This window comes from Ptychodera flava, chromosome 19 (genome assembly GCF_041260155.1).
Source record: "Ptychodera flava strain L36383 chromosome 19, AS_Pfla_20210202, whole genome shotgun sequence".
Classification (NCBI taxonomy): domain Eukaryota; kingdom Metazoa; phylum Hemichordata; class Enteropneusta; family Ptychoderidae; genus Ptychodera; species Ptychodera flava.
Window position 1 is genome coordinate 30,031,919 of NC_091946.1, and position 19,567 is coordinate 30,051,485.

At 32.8% G+C, this 19,567-nt stretch overlaps 1 protein-coding gene and 1 long non-coding RNA gene across 3 annotated transcripts in view; one reads left to right on the forward strand and one right to left on the reverse strand.

The window, feature by feature from the left end:
• LOC139119230 (telomerase Cajal body protein 1-like) overlaps nt 1–19,567 on the reverse strand; it is a 45,725-nt gene that overhangs the window by 9,955 nt on the left and 16,203 nt on the right. The window contains exons 2-3 of the mRNA XM_070682916.1: nt 3,237–3,313; nt 1,320–1,879 (exon numbers count right to left, since the gene is read on the reverse strand). Of these exons, the coding sequence (XP_070539017.1) occupies nt 1,320–1,765 (446 nt within the window). The 5' untranslated portion in view covers nt 1,766–1,879; nt 3,237–3,313. The remainder of the gene's footprint in view (nt 1–1,319; nt 1,880–3,236; nt 3,314–19,567) is intronic.
• Nucleotides 3,448–11,008, forward strand: LOC139119235 (uncharacterized). 2 transcript variants are annotated; one of them, XR_011548880.1, is made up of 5 exons: nt 3,448–3,510; nt 3,647–3,725; nt 7,830–7,954; nt 9,387–9,527; nt 10,097–11,008. It is a non-coding gene; the product is annotated as an uncharacterized lncRNA (long non-coding RNA). The 2 variants fall into 2 exon arrangements; XR_011548879.1 differs by having other exon boundaries at nt 3,499–3,510; nt 9,399–9,527.

The window sequence follows — 19,567 nt, forward strand, 5'->3', positions numbered from 1 at the left end:
TAGATGCATCTGCCTTTGTGGATGAGATTTTAAAGGAAAAAATCTAGCCAAAATTAGTGTCTGGCTGAAAACTGAATACATTTTAGAGCCAGTTTTGATGCAACATACACACTAAGTTCAAAATCTAAAACATGGTTGACAAGTACAGTAATACCAGTCTTGAGAAAAGTCCTTGTGTAAGAGAGTAGGTCTTCAAGATGTAAAATACAATAAATAATTGAGAGGGCACAATATATAGTGGTTATTGATGAAATTTGACAACATCACTATGATACTGGACTGTGTTCAGGTGCATCAACAAGATATCAGAACAATCAAATGACACTGGGTGCCAGTGACCATATTAGATAAATATTTTTATTTGCACGTATTGATTGAAGTGTACTGTCATAATAAGATTATAATTTGTGGGTGTGTATACATAATGATGGTTCAACAAGTCAAAGAGTTGGTCATTTTGGATTGTATCATAGATAAGTCATTGTGTTCTAGATTTAAAGCATGATTGTTTAAAGGGCAGTCCTCAATCCCTGGTTCTTGCATTAATTCTTGTTGACACTGTATTTACATCGTGTTTCCGCTTTGTTTTCCATTGAATTTACTTTCAGATAAAGCTAATAAGTAACTGACTGTAACCAACCCCTTTAAACAGATGTGTTGACCAATATTTGATGAGAACAATGTCCAGTAATTGTTGCGTGTAAAACTTCATGTAGCAGGGAAAGGAACTATGGATAACTGAACAAAAGTTTGGAGGTGCAAATATCATACAAAGAAATTATAATTTGAACTTCCTCTGAACATGATATCATAAATCATTGAAATGAGATGTTTTTGAATAATAATTTAACTATTTTAGGCCTAACTATAAGGTAGCACGCCTGAATCATGCCAATATAATGCTTGGTATACAAGCATGCATAGGCCTTAAAAGGTCAAGCACCGCTTTTTGCCTGAGTAAACTATTCTATGTTGTAGCTAGACTTTTTCACAGCCCACTGTTGGCTGATAAGGCCAGGCAAGGTAGAGCTGCTGATGCACTGCTTTGCCTCACTCAGTCAAAACATTAGGGTGAGCAATGAAAAAATCTTTACAACCAACAAACAAAAGGGATGTGAAAAAGTCTATTCTGTAACTAGCCAGCTCTGTTATTGATGCCACTTTGCCACATAGCATTCGGGAGGACAGATGTGGTTATGCTCAGTTTCGCCATTGAGGGCGCTTGGTTTTCTGGTTGGAGCATAACTGAAGAAGTATTTAGATAGTAAAAACCAAAGAAAAAGTTTGCCTATTGGGCAATACCGATATCTTTCTCTTACCCTGAGTAGTCACAATCCATATTGTCTCCTTCAATCTGGTCCTGACTGTTCATGTCACAATCATTTTGTTGTTCAAGAACACTGACAGCAACAGAATGTGTTGCAATATCCTCAACCGAGGGTACTTCCTTGCTGGATGCATCATTTTCTTCCTGAGAATTCTCTGCTGACATCCCCGTAGTGGCAGTTTGAAGAGCTGTTTTGCATAAATTAGAGTCTTGGCTGACTTCTGATTCTCTTATGGTGGCATCTTCAACAGGATTACTGACAACATTTCCTGTCGATGCATCGAGAACAATACCAGCAACACTGGTAGAAGTATCCTCATCAACACTTCCCTTGATTTCTTCTTCACTTTCCTCCATTACTTTATCTGGATTAATTTCTATTCCATCTCCTTTCAACTCAGCTGGTAGATTCTCTACATCAGTGTCTGCAGTTGTCATATTGAATTTCTAAAGGGCACTTTCCATGTCACTGGTATATAGAAGATACTTTTCTTCCAACATGCCAAATACCATTATGAAATTCTTTCCCGTCCGAAAGAGAAACGTTGAGTTCTATAGAGGAAAAGAAAAAGATTTACCATACAAGACATCTTGATGTCATCAGTCTCAATTATGATTTTATGATATCCAAACAATGGACAAACTAACAACATAATAGAGCATTCACTATATCTTCCACATTTTGTTGATCACTGACTGCACGTGTGTATTTTAAACGTTCTTCTTTATTCATAGTATGCTTCTATTGTGGATGGGGACAAGGCAGGTATTTAGCATATTTCAATTTGAAGTGGCATATGTGAAATACTATTTCTGCTCTGCTGAAAACTTTGAAAAAAAAAAAAGGCAAAAAGGCACAGACGGAACAAGATTTGGCTGTGCCCACCGGAGGTGGCAGATTTAGAGAGAAAATGCTACCATGGGGAGAAATGCATTGGGGAGCTTTATGCATACTAGAAGAGGACAGTGAGCAGGTTTTAAAGAGTATTAAGGCTGGCAGTTAATATTCCTGCTGTGGATACACTAACAGAGGGAAGAAACAACAGAGGGAAGAAACAAAGGACAAGAGTACCTTTTGTTTCATGTCAGTCTTGCGCAATTGCATACAGCTGTCTCCTCTGAATTTTACAGTTGTTATTAACATTTCAGAACAGTACATCTGGACAGTATGATCTACTTACATTTCTAGAAATTTGTTGATTAGAGTGTGTTCACTTATAGTGTGTTCACTTATCATGGCTGTTGCTGGGCTGGCATGGTGGGGGGGGGGGGATCGTCTGATTATTGAATTCTGCAAAGGGTATGTTACTTTTACTCAGCACAGGGGATTCTGGATGTGATTGATTTTCAAAAATGTATACCCTATCTATGTATACCCTTTTAGTGTAAAATCTATTGATTATAAAATTCTGATCTGGGTGTAAACTCAATTGTCAAAATAACAACACATGTCACACAATGACATTCGTTGCATTGATAAACCAATACTGGGTATTTCAAAAGAGAGTGCTAGAGGAAGTAGACCGAGAAACTGTAGTTGACAAAATTTGAACATAAACATAGAACAAGTTGTCAAAAGTTACTGTGAATGAGGCATTATCATTGGGTCAGAAGATATGTGCATCTGTTATTTCAATTTCCTGAGTATGAACGGCACCACCCACAGTTGCGTCGAGTCGCCCGTTCTTACAAGACTAGTGAGGGCCGCCTCGTCAAATCCTCAACGTCGTCAGATGGCCAGACTCGCCTCAAAGTCAAACACTTGAATTTCACAATGGGGCTGAATATTCCACCTGTAGGCCTGTATCAGTGTACATGCACACAGCAAAGACGCTCGTCGAGGCAAACAAGCTGCCATTCAAATACTACGCTACGCTGGAAAATTGGCAGTTGATAGATTAACACTTACATTCATTCGTATTCACATGGTGAACCTTAGGTATTGCTCGTACGTTTCCAAACGGTATTTCCTAGCACTAGTATGCACTGCTGTCAGAGGTATGATACCTACCATATTCCGGTCTGTCCACTCCGTTTAGAAACTCGCTCTGATTGGTTGAGAATATCTTAAGAGCCTCTAGCTCACTCAATAAATGACAGCTAAGTCGTCATGTGACCATGCTGTGACTGATTCTACTAAAAGGTTGATAAGCACAGAGGACGGTGTGATCGGCCCATACACGGTAATATACCTTGCTTTTCGTTATCCAGATTGCCAGATTGCCAATCACATACAGTCAACTGCATCTATAACCAAGTATTAACGATATCATGATATTGACTTTGTTTCTTTTTATACTATTGTCGGGTCGTACACAGATTCCTAAGACAACCATATAGACAACCAGTATTACTATTATCTTACTGATATCGAGGTTCGAAGGCTACAGATGTCAAGGTAATTATTTTCAGTCAAATCAAAGTCATATTTACATTCAGTGTGCTAATTATCACTCATTATTAATCATGAATTATAATATTTTATCTCCCTGATACAATCAAGGTCCTTAAGGTACCATTTTAATACCAGATGTAAAGTTTCTTATTTTTACAGACCTTCAAAGTAAAATCAACTCAAGGTTCTTAGTCAAAAAGTCATATTTATATTCAGTGTGCTAATAATTACTTGTTATTAATTACTAATGATCATATTTTATCTTCCTCATATCATGAAGGTGCTTATGGTACTATTTTCAAACCAGATATCAAGGTTCTTATTTTTCAGGTGCCTAGGGTTCTTATTTTTACAGATCGCCTACAAAGTGAAATTCTTAAGTTAGTAGGTTACAAAGAGGTCATATTTATATTCCAATACGATAATAACTCAATATTAATTATGAATTATCATATTTGCCTCCCTGATACCATCAAGGTTCTTATGTGCCTATTTCCAGACCAGATATCAAGGTTCTCATACGAAGTGAAAATTAACTCCAGGTTCTAGGTTACAAAGTGGTCCATATCTATATTCCAACATGAAAATAATTCATTATTAATTAAGAATTATCATATTTTAAAATAATTGCCTCCCTGATACTATCAAGGTTCTTATGTAACTATTTCCAGACCAGAGATCAAGGTTCTTGTACAAAGTGAAATTAACTCAAGGTTATAGGTTACAAGGTCATATTTATATTCCAACATGAAAATAAGTCATTATTAATTATGAATTATCATATTTTTCCTCCTGATACTATCAAGGTTCTTACGTACCTAATTCCAGACAAGATATCAAGGTTCTTATTTTCTCAGATACCAAATACCAAGGTTCTTATTTTCTCAGATACCAAATACCAAGGTTCTTATTTTTACAGACCTACAAAGTCAAATCAACTCTTCTTTCTTAAATACAAATTCATATTTATATTCAGTGTGCTTATAATTAATTTGTATTAGTTATTAATGATCATAGTTCATTTCCCTTACACCATCAAGGTTCTTAAGGTACCGATTTCCAGACCAAATATCAAAGTTCTTATTATTACAGACCTACAAAGTGAAATTCTCAAGGTTCTAGATTACAAAGAGGACATATTTACATCCAATATGATAATAACTCAATATTAATTATGAATTATCATATTTTGCCTCCCTGATACTGTCAAGGTTCTTATAGACCTATTTCCAGATCAGATATCAAGGTTCTTATACAAAGTGATATTAACTCAAGGTTCTAGGTTACAAAGTAGTCATATTTATATTCAAATGTGAAAATAATCATTATTAATTATGAATTATCATATTTCACATCACTGATACTGTCAAGGTTCTTATGTACCTATTTCCAGACCAGAGATCAAGGTTCTTATACAAAGTGAAGTTTACTCAAGGTTCTAGGTTACAAAGTGGTCATATTTATATTCCAACATGAAAATAAGTCATTATTAATTATGAATGATCATATTTTACCTCCCTGATACAATCAAGGTTCTTAGGTACCTATTTCCAGACAAGATATCAAGGTTCTTATTTTCTCAGATACCAAATACCAAGGTTCTTATTTTTACAGACCTACAAAGTCAAATCAAGTCTTCTCTCTTAAAGACTAATTCATATTTATATTCAGTGTGCTAGTAATTAATTTTGTTAATTATTAATGATCATATTTAATTTCCTTACACCATCAAGGTTCTTAAGGTAATGATTTCCAGACCAAATATCAAGGTTCTTAATTTTACAGAACTACAAAGTCAAATCAGCTCAAGGTTCTAGTTTACAAAGAAGTCATATTTATATTCAATTATGATAATAACTCATTATTAATTAGGAATTATCATATTTACCTCCCTGATATCATCAAGGTTCTTAAGGTACCTATTTCCAGACAAGATATCAAGGTTCTTATTTTCTCAGATACCAACTACCAAGGTTCTTATTTTTACAGACCTACAAAGTCAAATCAACTCAAGGATCTAGGTTACGGATTGGTCATATTTATATTCCAATATGATAATAATTCATTATAATTAACTATGAATTATCATATCCCTGATATCATCAAGGTTCTTAGGTACCTATTTCCAGACCAAATACCAAGGTTCTTATTTTCTCAGATACCAAATACCAAGGTTCTTATTTTTACAGCCCTACAAAGTCAAATCAACTCTTCTTTCTTAAACACAAATTCATATTTATATTCAATGTGCTAATAATCAATTTTTATTAATTATTAATGATCATATTTCATTTCCCTTACACCATCAAGGTTCTAAAGGTGCCATTTTCATTAAAATATCAAGATTCTTAATTTAACAGACCAATAAAGTCAAATCAACTCAAGGTTTTCGGTCAAAAAGTCATTCCTGTATTCAGTGTGTTACTGATTACGTATTATTTATTATGCATTATCAGATTTTATCTCCCTGATACCATCATGGTTCTTAAGGTACTGATTTCCAGACCATATATCTAGCTTCTTATTTTTTACAGAACTACAAAGTCAAATCAACTCAAGGTTCTAGTTTACAAAGAAGTCATATTTATATCCAATTATGATAATAACTCGTTAATAATTATGAATTATCATATTTTACCTCAATGATACCATCAAGGTTCTTAGGTAACTATTTCCAGACCTGATCAAGGTTCCTATTTTCTGAGTCACCAAATACCAAGGTTCTTATTTTTACAGAACTATAAAGTCAAATCAACTCTAGGTTCTAGGTTACAAAGAAGTAATACTTATATTTAATTATGATAATAACTCATTATTAATTAGGAATTATCATATTTTACCTCCCTGATATCATCAAGGTTCTTAGGTACCTATTTCCAGACCAGATATCAAGGTTCTTAATTTCTCAGATACCAAATACCAAGGTTCTTATTTTCTCAGATACCAAATACCAAGGTTCTTATTTTTACACCCTTACAATAGCATACAAAGTCAAATCAAGTTATTGTTGTGAGTTACAAAGTCACATTTATATTCAATATGATGATAATTACTCATTTTTTATTTTGATTTATCATTTTTTATCTCAGCAATATCCTCAAGGTTCTTAAGGTATCCTTTTTCAGACCAGATAAAGAGGTTGTAATTTGTAAAGATGGTCAAAGTCAAATCAACTCAAAGTTCTTGGTTGCAAAGTCATATGTAGTTTCAGTGTGATGATAATCGCTCATTATTAATCATGAATTATCATATTTTATCTCCACAAAATCGTCAAGGTTCTTAGGGTACTTTTTCAGATCAGATATCAAGGTTTTATTTACAGGTACACAAAGTCAAATCAACTCAAGATTCTAGGTTAACTACAAATTAAGTCACATTAACATTCAATGTGATGATAATTACTCATTATTAATTATGAATTATCATAGTTTACCTCCCTGATCCCATCAATGTTCTTGAGGTACCTGTTTTCATGCTAGATATCAAGAGTTTTACTTTACAGATCTACAAAGTCAAATAAATTTAAGTAAATATCTATTCATCTCTTAAAGATTTTTCATCTGTAACATACGCTATTTTTTCATTATTTCTGTATTGTGTGTTACCGGCACTTTCTTTTTCATTTCCCTGAGTCAGGATGAAATTCCCAGTATTTAGCTCTTCAATTGAGATGGCATTTGTACAATGGCATATTTTTTGTGAAAAACTGTCCGGACTTTAACAACAATAACAATTACTGTTACAATGGTTATCACACATGTACAGGCAAACGGTACATTGGGAATTTTACTATTCTGTAGGGCACTGAAAGAGAAATTGCAGTTGATGACACTAAAAAAGATAACCCAAAGTTACAAATAGTATCCCTTTAATATACATTGCTTTACTAATAGTTAGTTGATCCATACAATTACACCTTCATCATATCATCACATAAATGATGATTGTTGACTTGTACATCAAAGTTCCATTCCTAAGTTATGTATTCTTGGCAGAAATGTTGCAATCTCATTTTTTAGCAGAAGGTTCATGTATATTTTATAAATTAAACTACATAATGAGCACACTTTTCAGGTACATGAATGTTTTCTAATTTTATTTACATAGTAATGAAAAGGACAAGGCGTGATCTGGTTTCAAGTTGTAGAAATTAAGTGCAGATTTGTGGACAAGCAGAATATGATATTAGTAAGTTGCCACAATTGGTCCAGCCGAACCGATTATGTCATCAGGTAAATAAGGCATTTTCTAATTTGTTTGGAACAAACACATTTACATTAAGGGCCGTCGAAAATAAAAGCTGACGCACAACAAACATAATTCGTTCGTTTAGGGAGGGAGGGGTAAAAGCTCATTTCGTTTTGTGTAGCAAAATGCATAAGGATTTTCGTCTAGTGTTTTTTTAAGTGCGACTTTGGCGAGAACACAATACTACCTTCGCGTTCATCGAGAACAAAATGACCACAAAATACGGAGACAAAAAAGACAATGAAAAGACATAAATGTGAAATAAAAACTTGTATGCTTTTTCAAAGTGAAACAAGTACGTGAAACGTTTCCTACGTACGAAATACATTGAAATATTATGTCTCAAAAAGTGAAACGCGTAAAGTGAAGGTTTATTAATTCATGTGCACTTCCGGTATTTTTTGATGGGCATGCAGTTCAGAGAGGTACTTGTGGTTTGTCAGAATCAGCATCATAATACGAAATTTATTTTGCATGCGAACTTTCGTTTTAAGGGGGGAGGGAGGGGGTTTCAAGTAAAATAAAGGAATTACGTTTCTTGTGCATCAACTTTTATTATCGCTGCCCCTTACATGAACTTGTGCTAGTCAAATATTGAACCATCTCTGTATTTGTGAATAAAATTATTACAACTTAAATTGATTTTTGATTCATAATTGATTTACATATATGGTAGATCAGCAGCATCTGTATATCTCTATGTACATCTGTCTGCCTGCCTGTCTGTACTGGTCACATGTATGTATGTATGTATGTACGTATGTATGTACATATGTATGTATGTATGTCACCAATAATTTAGTGCCCTCAAAATGTGGCAACATTTTCATTATTTTGTATTTTTGGGAAACTTTTTAAAAAATGTTTTCTCTAAAACTGCTTTGAAACTTGGTCATTATTATCCAAGGTTTGACCTCTGTCAAATTTGTTCATCATGTGGTTATATTTCTTTGGCAACCTTACTTCAGTATCTTTACATTGTCGTAAAAAAATATGTTTATATATTTTGTCAGGCTTCTTTCCCATTTGGGTAAAAACAATCATCTTCTTTGAGATTGCATATCAAATTGCTTTGAAATTTAATGAAGGTTGTTAAGGATGTTTAATTTTAATAAACCTTCATATTGTAATTTTTTGACATTCTTTGCTATTTTTTCTGTCCAGCACAAAAACGGGAAAAAAATACCCAGTATTGCTTTCATTTATTAATGATCCAGTGCAATATCGACATATGCATACTAAAATGTAGATGTTTTGGATCAATGAGGGATTAGCAGACAATAAAAAGAGATTGAAAAAATCCCAAAAGTTACAGCTAGTGGAGCTCTAATGCACTAAGTTGAAGTGTTGATAGTTTTGCATTTACCTAGCATACTGATATCTTCTGACCATGAATTATATTTTTTTTCACAACAGTGTTTCTTACAGGTGCTCTAACAAGGAATGTACTTTTGTGTCCAGTTATGATGGTATCAAGGATGGTATCATCAATATGGGACTTTATTTGATCCACATACCATTGCTTCCGGATTACATGTACCACTTCCTTATCCAAGGGTAAGATATATATATATATATATATATATATATATATATATATATATATATATATATATATATATATATATATATATAATATATATATACCACATACCATTGCTTCTGGATTACATGTACCACTTCCTTATCCAAGGGTAATATTATATATATATATATATATATATATATATATATATATATATATATATATATATATGTGTGTGTGTGTGTGTGTCTGTGTGTGTGTGTTTGTATGTGTGTATGTGTGTATGATTTTAAAGTATTTATAATCTGCGTTAATGAGCTGAAAGGCACGGACACACCTCACCTCATTCAATTTCCACCTGTAACTAAAATTTTCTGTGTGATTAGAAAATTATCTATATGTCTGGATAACAATAAACATAAAGCCGTCTTGGTACAATTAGTGTATAAATTTCAATTAGTTTCATTAATCATATCTAAACTCATGCAACTTTTATTTGCTCAAAATAAAAGTTACAGGGGCTGTCTTTTGTAATAAACTATCCATGTGGCATTGAAATAATTGGCATGTCTATGTAACTTTTTGTATTCATTTTTTTCAGGTTGTTCTAAGGCTTACAATTTGGATATTTACCCCAATGGCGTCATCTCAACAGCCAAGTTGTGGAACAAGCCAATTCGCATGTGAAGAAATTGAAAGCAATGTTATCATACATGAAACCACAAAACTTTATGACACATTGTAAACTTTTTTTTCTATGATAACAGTAAGGCATTGATCCGGCTACAAACTGGGGAAAGTTAAGGCAAAATTTTGAATATAAGGACTGCGCATGAACTGCTAGTATAAACTGATCGTCGGTGAACTTTTGAGGTTGATTTTCATAAGTGTTTAACCTTTTAGTATGCTTGTGGTCTTGGTCTCAGACATACTCAACCCTTGACCTGTCCCACTAATACTTCTGTGAAGAATTGTTGTCATTCAGAATGAGTAGCTTTGTTTTTTGCCCAAGATTAGAAACAACTTTAAATATGTATGTACTCTGCAATGTTACAATATTGTGTCAATGGGAAATGATGGCATCAAGTTACAATAGTTACTTTGACTTCTCTAAACATAAAGAGATTGAAAACAAGCTGTAGGACAAGTACACTACATCATTATTTTTATATAGAGGTCAATTTATGTCAAGTTATAGTAATTTCACAAAATAAGACTATGAAATTTTGTACTCAAAATATGGAGTAATGGCTGTTGTACAAAATTTTCAGTATTGTAACCTATGGTGACTTTCATTTATTAAAAGCACCCAGCACAACATTGATTTGCGTGATAGTGTAGGAGTCATTTTATCAATTATTCTTTTTGTTTGAATGTGTGTGTTTGGCTTTTTTGCATCTGGAATTTCATTATGTTTTGCTTGTTTTAGAGATTAAGGATGTTAAATATTGAGAATTTGTTGATATTTTATTTGTATGTAACTGAATAATAAATGGCATCATGCAAAAATTAACTTGTCACAAAATTGTTTGATCATGTTATTACAATCATCATCCATAATCATTCAAAAAAGTTGTCTAAATGTCTGTTTCAAATACATTTTTCAACGCCACAATCTTAGGATTGTAAATATCTCAAATGTTAGTTATTATAAAGATATCACAACTATTTACTACAGCATTGGCACAAACTGATATAGCCAAATGTAAATTCTTGAAATGCATGAGCTTTTCAGGGGAGTTCCCTCACATTTATACATATTTCTTTGATATTTCTTTAGCTTTTTGAATCACAATGAAGGCAGGAATTTACAGGTGATGCATTGAAAGACATCTGATTTTGTTAAAACGGCAAGTTATTTGTAATGAGGGCTGTCATGATAAAAATTTTCAAAGACAAGGTCATGGTTTACTCAAAAGTACTGCCATCTCTCTGATATGTGCATAAGATGTGCTCTGATCGATTTTTGTACAAAAAATTAAAAAAAACAGATTTCTTCATCATACTTTTTGAGGTAGGCAGTCCTGCCATATCCAATGTTCTTTCTGACTGTTATTTGACTACAAACACGATTGGAACTAATTTGGGACAATTGGATTTTCATATTTTTTAAATTTCTCTCAGTGTTAGATGCCAGATAGTTGAATGTTGCAATAATACAAATTAGGCCAAAGTAATTAAATTCTTTGTTTTACGTTCCCACCCGCTTAGGTTTGTAAGGTTTTCATGAAAAACAGACACAATTTATTTGAATAGGAAATTTTAGGACATGACCGCTTAGCTTTTCTGAACTAAAATTTTGTTACAAATTTTTTATTTACTGCAATCAAATTACATTGTGTTAATTTTCTTGTGTGTGTTTTTCAGCCGTTTAGACGCGTACCTTTTCTCATTTAGGGTGGACGCAAAAGAAAGAATTTGATTACTTTTGCCTTACTCATAAAAACAAGTGTGTAATGCAAAAAGAAAGCGGATGAGATTACAGTTGTAGATTAAATCGGCATTATTTCACCATCCAATTATCCCAAATTAGTTCCAATCGTGTTTACAGTAAACGCATGTCCAAAACTTTTCAAATCTTTAAACTGTAAATTTGGATAATGCCTTTTGTAAGTTAAAAGATATTGTGAAAAAGTGGTTTACTGATGTGTGTAGGAAACCCACGTTAAGAACATATGTATATTGTAAGAAAAAATATGGAACAGAGAATTGTTATTCACTGCAACTATTGCTCAAGTATAAAATGGTATTTTACCTTTGAAAGTAGAAAGATGATCAGGCAGACTTCAGCAGTTGCCAGTGAAAGACAGAACTTGTAATTTTTGTTAAGGGTCAGAAATTGAAATTGAGAAACATTTCCTTTTGGATTGTTGTATGTATATTTCCCAAAGAGATACATTATTTGGAAAAGTATCTGATTTATACCCAGAATTCATTGCTCTTTATATCATCGATCACATTGAACTATTGATGCTCAAAACACCTGACTTGTTGCTTATAACAAAGGATATAATGTATAATTTGTAAGATAAACTTCTCGCACTTACGAAATGTTATTTTATTTGTTTATCTGTTTATTTCACAATGAATTTGTTTTTTGCCGTACAAGCCCAAGGGGCTGGATGTGACAAGATTCACTAACATTTGTATTAAGTCTGCTCACATATGTATACTTTCAGTCCACATAGGAAACGTTAATAAATAAAATACAATACCAAAAAAAAAGTTGGAACATTTCCATTCTATGTTTTTGCAAATGATGTGCTTTGGTTTATTTTAACAGCAAAAAACAAAAGGATGGTTCACCATCCTATTTTTTGAGGTGGTCCTGTGTAACCCATAAATGTACTGATCTCCATAAATGTAATACCACCCATAAATTTTATAATTTAAACCGTAAATGTACTAAACAAAACAACCATTAAAGGAACAGAGTCACTCATTTTTCACATTAATTTTGATGCATAAATATGTTGATGCAAGCTGTATAGATGCAAGACTGATAATTTTAGAAATAAATGAACCGTGCAGGATGATTAGCATAAAACACGAACAACTTGTAAAAAAAATCTTAGTTCACAGACATTTGACAATATACAATTTGAAAAAAATTGTTTACAAAGTCATGTTTTAAAGAGGTAAGTGTTGATTGCATGGCGACAAGATATTGGAGACTTGGAATGACGAAGATCATAAGGAACAGTATTCCATATAGTCGTGTTTATGTGAGAGAAAGATCTCATTGTAAAATCCCTTGGAGCACAAGGATGTAGGTGAGGAAGCTATTGTGGTCCTATAGCAATATTACGAATGAAACGAAATTGATGAAACTTTACACGGGATGTATTAGAACACAGCGAAATCAAATGCAAGTTTCAAGAAAGAATGCACGAAGTCATGATATTTGTGTTCCATTTAGATTACTAACGTCTAACCTCCCATTACAATACTTCAAAGTGGGGGATAATGTTGAAAATTGATTTGCCTATCAGAAAAATATGTAGCTTTTTTGCATTTTAATAGACCTTCAATCAAGGAGATAATTCTTTCAAATCACAGAATCAGAAGTTATAAAGATTCGACGTTCAGAATTTGAAGTCACTGGTTCATCGTTACAAATTATGACGTGAGTCAAACCATGTGTTTGATTTAGTTCACATAGACGTGCATTACTTTGGTCAGTGACAATAATAATAATAATAATAGTAATAATAATAATTTATTTCTTTTATTAAGCCTTCCATATGCCATGCAAAAAACAACATCTTAAGATGGTGAACAATACAGTAAAAAGCATACCAGAAAAACAGGACATTTAAATACAAACAGTGATGAGAAATCAATAAGACAGTGGTGTTCTGGTGTTCTAGCAGCAGCTGATTGTCTAAGTTAAATTGCTAATGAGATGATTAAGGTTTCATGAAATTTGATTCTTACTTTTGTAACATAAGAGTAATTTATTTTATTATTGGTTAACACTTATTAATATATTGCAATAAAATACTACTAACACTTATTAATTTGTGTTTGTGCATTAGGGATAAAAGCAAGTCTCAGAATTTTAAAATTCCTTTTAGTTTTTGTGTAGTAAATTAAAATGCTCAAAAATGCGGTATTTATTTAAAAAAACATGTTGGTAATTTCACACCCCATTTTATATAAACTAAAAGGATTTTAAAATTCTGAGAGATAGTTTTATCTCTAAGATACTCTACTGTAGAATGCTGTTCACAGAATACAAATTGGCACACCCATTCTACCCTTACACTTTTTATAGAAAATGTAGATTTGTTTATTATTACTAACATTTTTTTACTAAATTACCTAACAGACCTTGGAATTGAAAATGCAAAAAGGTAACAGGGGAACGAAATTGTAGAGTCCCCCTCGCCATATTTTTTGAATGCAGCCTAACACAGCCTTGTAGTTCGCACACCTTCAAATGATGTGACTTAGTAGATCTGTGAAATAAGAATCTTGATATCTGGTATGAAAGAAGGTACCTTAAGAACCTAGATGGTATTGGGGAGATAATTACGATAATTAAACATTAATGAGTAATTCTCATCACATTGAATATAAATATAACTTTGTAACATAGAACCTGTACTTGATTTGAATCTGTAGATATGTAAAATAAGAATCTTGACATCGGGTCTAAAAATGGGTACCTTAAGAACCTTGATCATATTAGGGAGATAAAATATGATGATTTATAATTAATAATGAATGATTATCATCACATCGATTATAATTTGATTTTGTAACGTAGAACATTGAGTTGATTTGACTTTGTAGGCCTGTAAAAATAAGAACCTTTATATTTGGTATGAAAATGGGTACCGTAAAAACCTTGGTAATATCATGGAGAAAAAGTATGATAATTAATAATTAATAATGTGTACATATGATAACATGGGATGGTTGTATAACGTTGTACCTTTGAACATTGGGTTGATTTGTCTGTGTGGATCTGTAAAGTAAGAACCTTGATGTTTGGTATGGAAATCAGTACTTAAGAACCTTGACGATGTACGGCAAAATATAATAATAGTTAATGATTGATAATGATTAAATATGATAATATTGTATGTGTATATGATAATATGGGATGGTTGTATAATGTAGTAACTTAAATCATTGGGTTTATTTGATTTTGTGGATATGAAAAGTAGAACCTTCGCGTTTGGTATGAAATTCAGTACTTAAGAACCTTGACAATGTGAAGGCAAAATCAAATATTAATTAATAATTAATAATGAGAAATATGAAAATATAGGCTTGTTTATAACATATTCACTTAAAACATTGGGTTTATTTCAACTGTGTGGATCTGTAAAGTAAGAAGCTTGATGTTTGTTATGGAAATCAGTGCTTAAGAACCTTGACACTGTGAAGGCAAAATCAAATATTAATTAATAATTAATAATGAGAAATATGATAATATAGGCTTGTTTATAACATATTCACTTAAAACATTGGGTTATTTCAACTGTGTGGATCTGTAAAGTAAGAACCTTGATGTTTGGTATGGAAATCAGTACTTAAGAACCTTGACATTGTAAGGGCAAAATATAATAATAACAAATAATAATTTACATTTAGGAATATGATGATATGGGGTGGTTGTGTAATTTAGTCACTTAGAGCATTGGGTTAATTTGTGTGTGTGGGTCTGTAAAGTAAGAACCTTGATGTTTGGTACGGAAATCAGTACTTAAGAACCTTGACAATGTACATACTAAAACAAAAACATACTAATAATTAATAACTAATAATGAGTAAATATGATAATCTGGGATGGTTGTACAATATTCACTTTGAAAATTAGATTTATTTGACTATATGGATCGGTAAAGTAGGAACTATGAAATATTATTTTTCATCCCATTTTATCTGTCACGAGAATTCTGTCAAATAAACTAATGTAAGCTCAAGGCGATGCGAAGGATTCAAATTGCTAAGGAACTGTTAATAGGGGCAATTTTCAATATATATCATTATTTTCTTTGCATAATAAAGATTACAGGACCACACGATTCCAAAAGACGCAAGTTTTTGCTCCATTGGGCAGTGATGTTACACATGAAAATGTTCGCAGCTCTATTTTAAAACGTTTCAACTCCTACAAATTTTCACAAAACTGTCGATTATTTCAAAATTTAACATTTGAGATATCTGTTAAGAGCCTCTACCATTGATTCCGTTGTCTTTTGAAGTACAAACGGTTTTTTTAAAAAGCAAATCTTAATTTTGAGAAAATTTGAAACCGGCGACATCTTATAAACGGTGCTGAATTTTTAGAAACGCATGCTTATCTATATTTTCCTCAATAGCTTCAATAATTTTACCAAAAATCATAATTGTTTGAAAATTGACAGAGTTTAACGGTTTTGGAACATTTTAAACATAGGGCCAAAGTCCCTGAAGCTACTATAGACATGGATACAAAATTAAGTATTTCCTGACTGTATGAAATTATCTCACTTAGGTCATCCTAGGGACTTGTAAACCAAATATGAAAGCTGTCTGACCAGCGGTTTTGAAAGAACAAGCAACTCAACAGTTGACAGAGCTCTGCTGTGTTATGTAGAGAATAACCTTTTGTGACACGTGTATTGATGAAGAAGGTGGATATCTTTGATTAACATTGAGTGAGTTCTGTTGAATAAGTTGAGACTGTACATACTCAGAGAAAGCACACTGAAGAGACAAATGTTTGAAACTTAAGAAGTTCAAGGTCATCAAAAGCATTATAAGTAATCATGTAACTTTCATTGCACTGTTTACACAGATTGCATAATTGCTATAAATAGCACATGAGGAATCTTACAGCCCAGCTTTACCATAAAAACCCTATCACTTTGACCACTCTTTTAATTGACCACTCTATTTTTTACCACTCTTTTAATTGACCACTCTATTTTTTTCCTCAAAAAGTAATTTTATTTTATCCTTACCAAGTCAACCATAATATGGAAATTAGAACTTTCTCTATCTCTATCTCTATCTCTATTGACTATTTTGAGCAATTTCTTTTAGATAACATACAGGGCACAATAAATGACGGTTCAGAATATGTCAAAGCTGGGATTCAGGAAAGTTGCCTTTACATGTTTTAATCCTCCAAGATGGTAAGCATTTCACTATGAACTGTCAAAAAAAGTTGAACTTTCTGATAATTCTACACTAAAATTATTTTGGCTTTGATGATTTCCTAATTAATTCAATTATTTAAAATCATATTAATTATTTTTTTCTGGGTGAATTGATAGGGTTTATACAGTACAAGAATTACATACAATGTAAGTCAAATTTTGACCAAAAATGACAAAAAAATTCCTTGAAAATACACATTTGCATATTTCATCACAATTTGGACAAATCTAAGTTGGGTTACCCCTAGGGACCTGTATACCAAATAACAAAGCTGTCTGACCAGCGGTTATGAAGAAGAAGATTTTTTACCAAAAACACCTTTTTTGGCATTAATTTGCCTATTTTCAACAATATCATAAAATAAAAAAAAATAGTTTCTCAAAATCATATTTTTAATCTACACAACAAATATCAAATCAGTAAGTACTGCGGTTCTCAAGATATTTGAGTGGACGGACGCCTCACAAACGGACATACATACATACATACATACATACATACATACATACATACATAAGATGACGGGACGCCGGACGGATACCCATCCCAATAGCTTCTATAGACTATAGTCTATAGTAGCTAAAAATACGATGACTCGAAATCAGTAATTAGGAAACAACGGAACAGTAATTTTTCACGAGCAAAAGTGCGTGTTTTGAACGTTGCCAGCGATAATAACAATGCACTCTCGTCCAGTGGATCAGCTTGTATTTATTCTCTGCGACTTCAAGACATGCGATATTTACGGACATTTGTAATCTTTGCAACAGTATGTCACCATCAACGATGCTTATAAAACCCTTTGTAGTCTTCCATTGGGAAAATCGGACCTCAATGTTATACATCTATTACCGAGATATAGACAAAAAGTGAAATATGGTAAACCAAAAAAAGTTAGTGCCTTTGCAGTTTTGACAGAAGACTATAGACGGAATGAGATACTGTTTTGAGTCAATAGAATGCCAAAAATTATTTTATTCTTGTGATATTCACGAGCTGACAGATGAAGTAAATTCTTATATTCAATTTGCGAAAGTAATATTATTAAGAAAGAGTTTATTTTTCCCTAACAACAAACAACAACGTTCGACACAATGATTAGTTTGAGCAGTGTCTTTAGTTTGGTAATGCAAAATATGATTGGGAGCAGAAACGAAAGCAACACACAAACCTTTTACAGTACAAATTTAATTTTGCAAATGATTTGAATCGGTCCCATCGCAGATTTGATAATATTGATTACGACAGGGTGGGTGGAGGTACTGTGGACAGGGACTGTAGTTCGCTGTGCGAGAATACACCATTGTGTCAGCTTTTACAGCTGACAGAGGATGAGATCGCTATGTAACTCACGCAAAACACCTGGTTCTGATGGCCTACAGGGAAAAGTGTTAAAAGTCTATGTTGCACTGCTGAAACGGTTATAGTTTTTATTAAAAATAGCTTTACAGCTCTTACGATAGCGGCACTGTTTCAAATTCTTTGAAAGTGTCCAGTGTAATGCCTGTGCCCAAAAGCTATTCATTCAATGATTTAAGGCCAGTAGCTCTTACCTCTCTTCTTGACGAATGTATGGAAAGGGTAACGAGCAAACATCTACGATCTTCATAGTCGGCCCGGTTTGATCCTTTGCAATTCGCCTATACTGCACATACAGGCACTGATGACGCTACTGTCATCTAGTTTAACACGATTGAAAATTATTTTTAAAAAACCCGAAACGAATGTGCGTATTTTATTTATCGATGTTACCTCCTATTTTAACACATGAAGCCTTACGTTTTCTTTATATTTTTAAATAAATTTGAAATGTAAATGAGTATGTCATAAGCTTACACTTGATTCGAGATTTTCTTAACAGACCACAGAGATAGTTGCAGGATGGCAAATTTTCAGACACGTTTGTCGATGTCTTTAACACACTACAGGTGCTGCATTCTGTCAACTGCACTGTTATCTCAATAAAGATAAAATGCAAATCCCAAACACAGTTGTAAATTTGATGATATGGCGCTTGTGTGTCTTCTGTAGAGAGCAAATTCTTAAAACCGTGTATCTCGACCATGTAACGACTTTGCAAAACTGCTGCAAGTCAAGTTTAATGGATTTGAACGCTAGTAAAACTAATAATAGCCGTGAATGTCAGTACTGCATTGATTGTATTGAACAATCAGACCGTTGAAATTGCTGAGTGTTTCAAATACCTTGAGACGCACACTTTAACGACAACACTTATTTACAAAACGTATGTCTTTGTTAAGAAGGCTGAAAAGCTTTGGTATCAGTCAAAATGCTTAAAATGTTCTCGCAAAGGTCTACAACAGCATCATTGAAAATGTACTCACTTTTAACATCTCCGTGTGCTACAGCAACCTAAGTGTTGGCTAGTATAGCACTGAACTCATTGTTATTG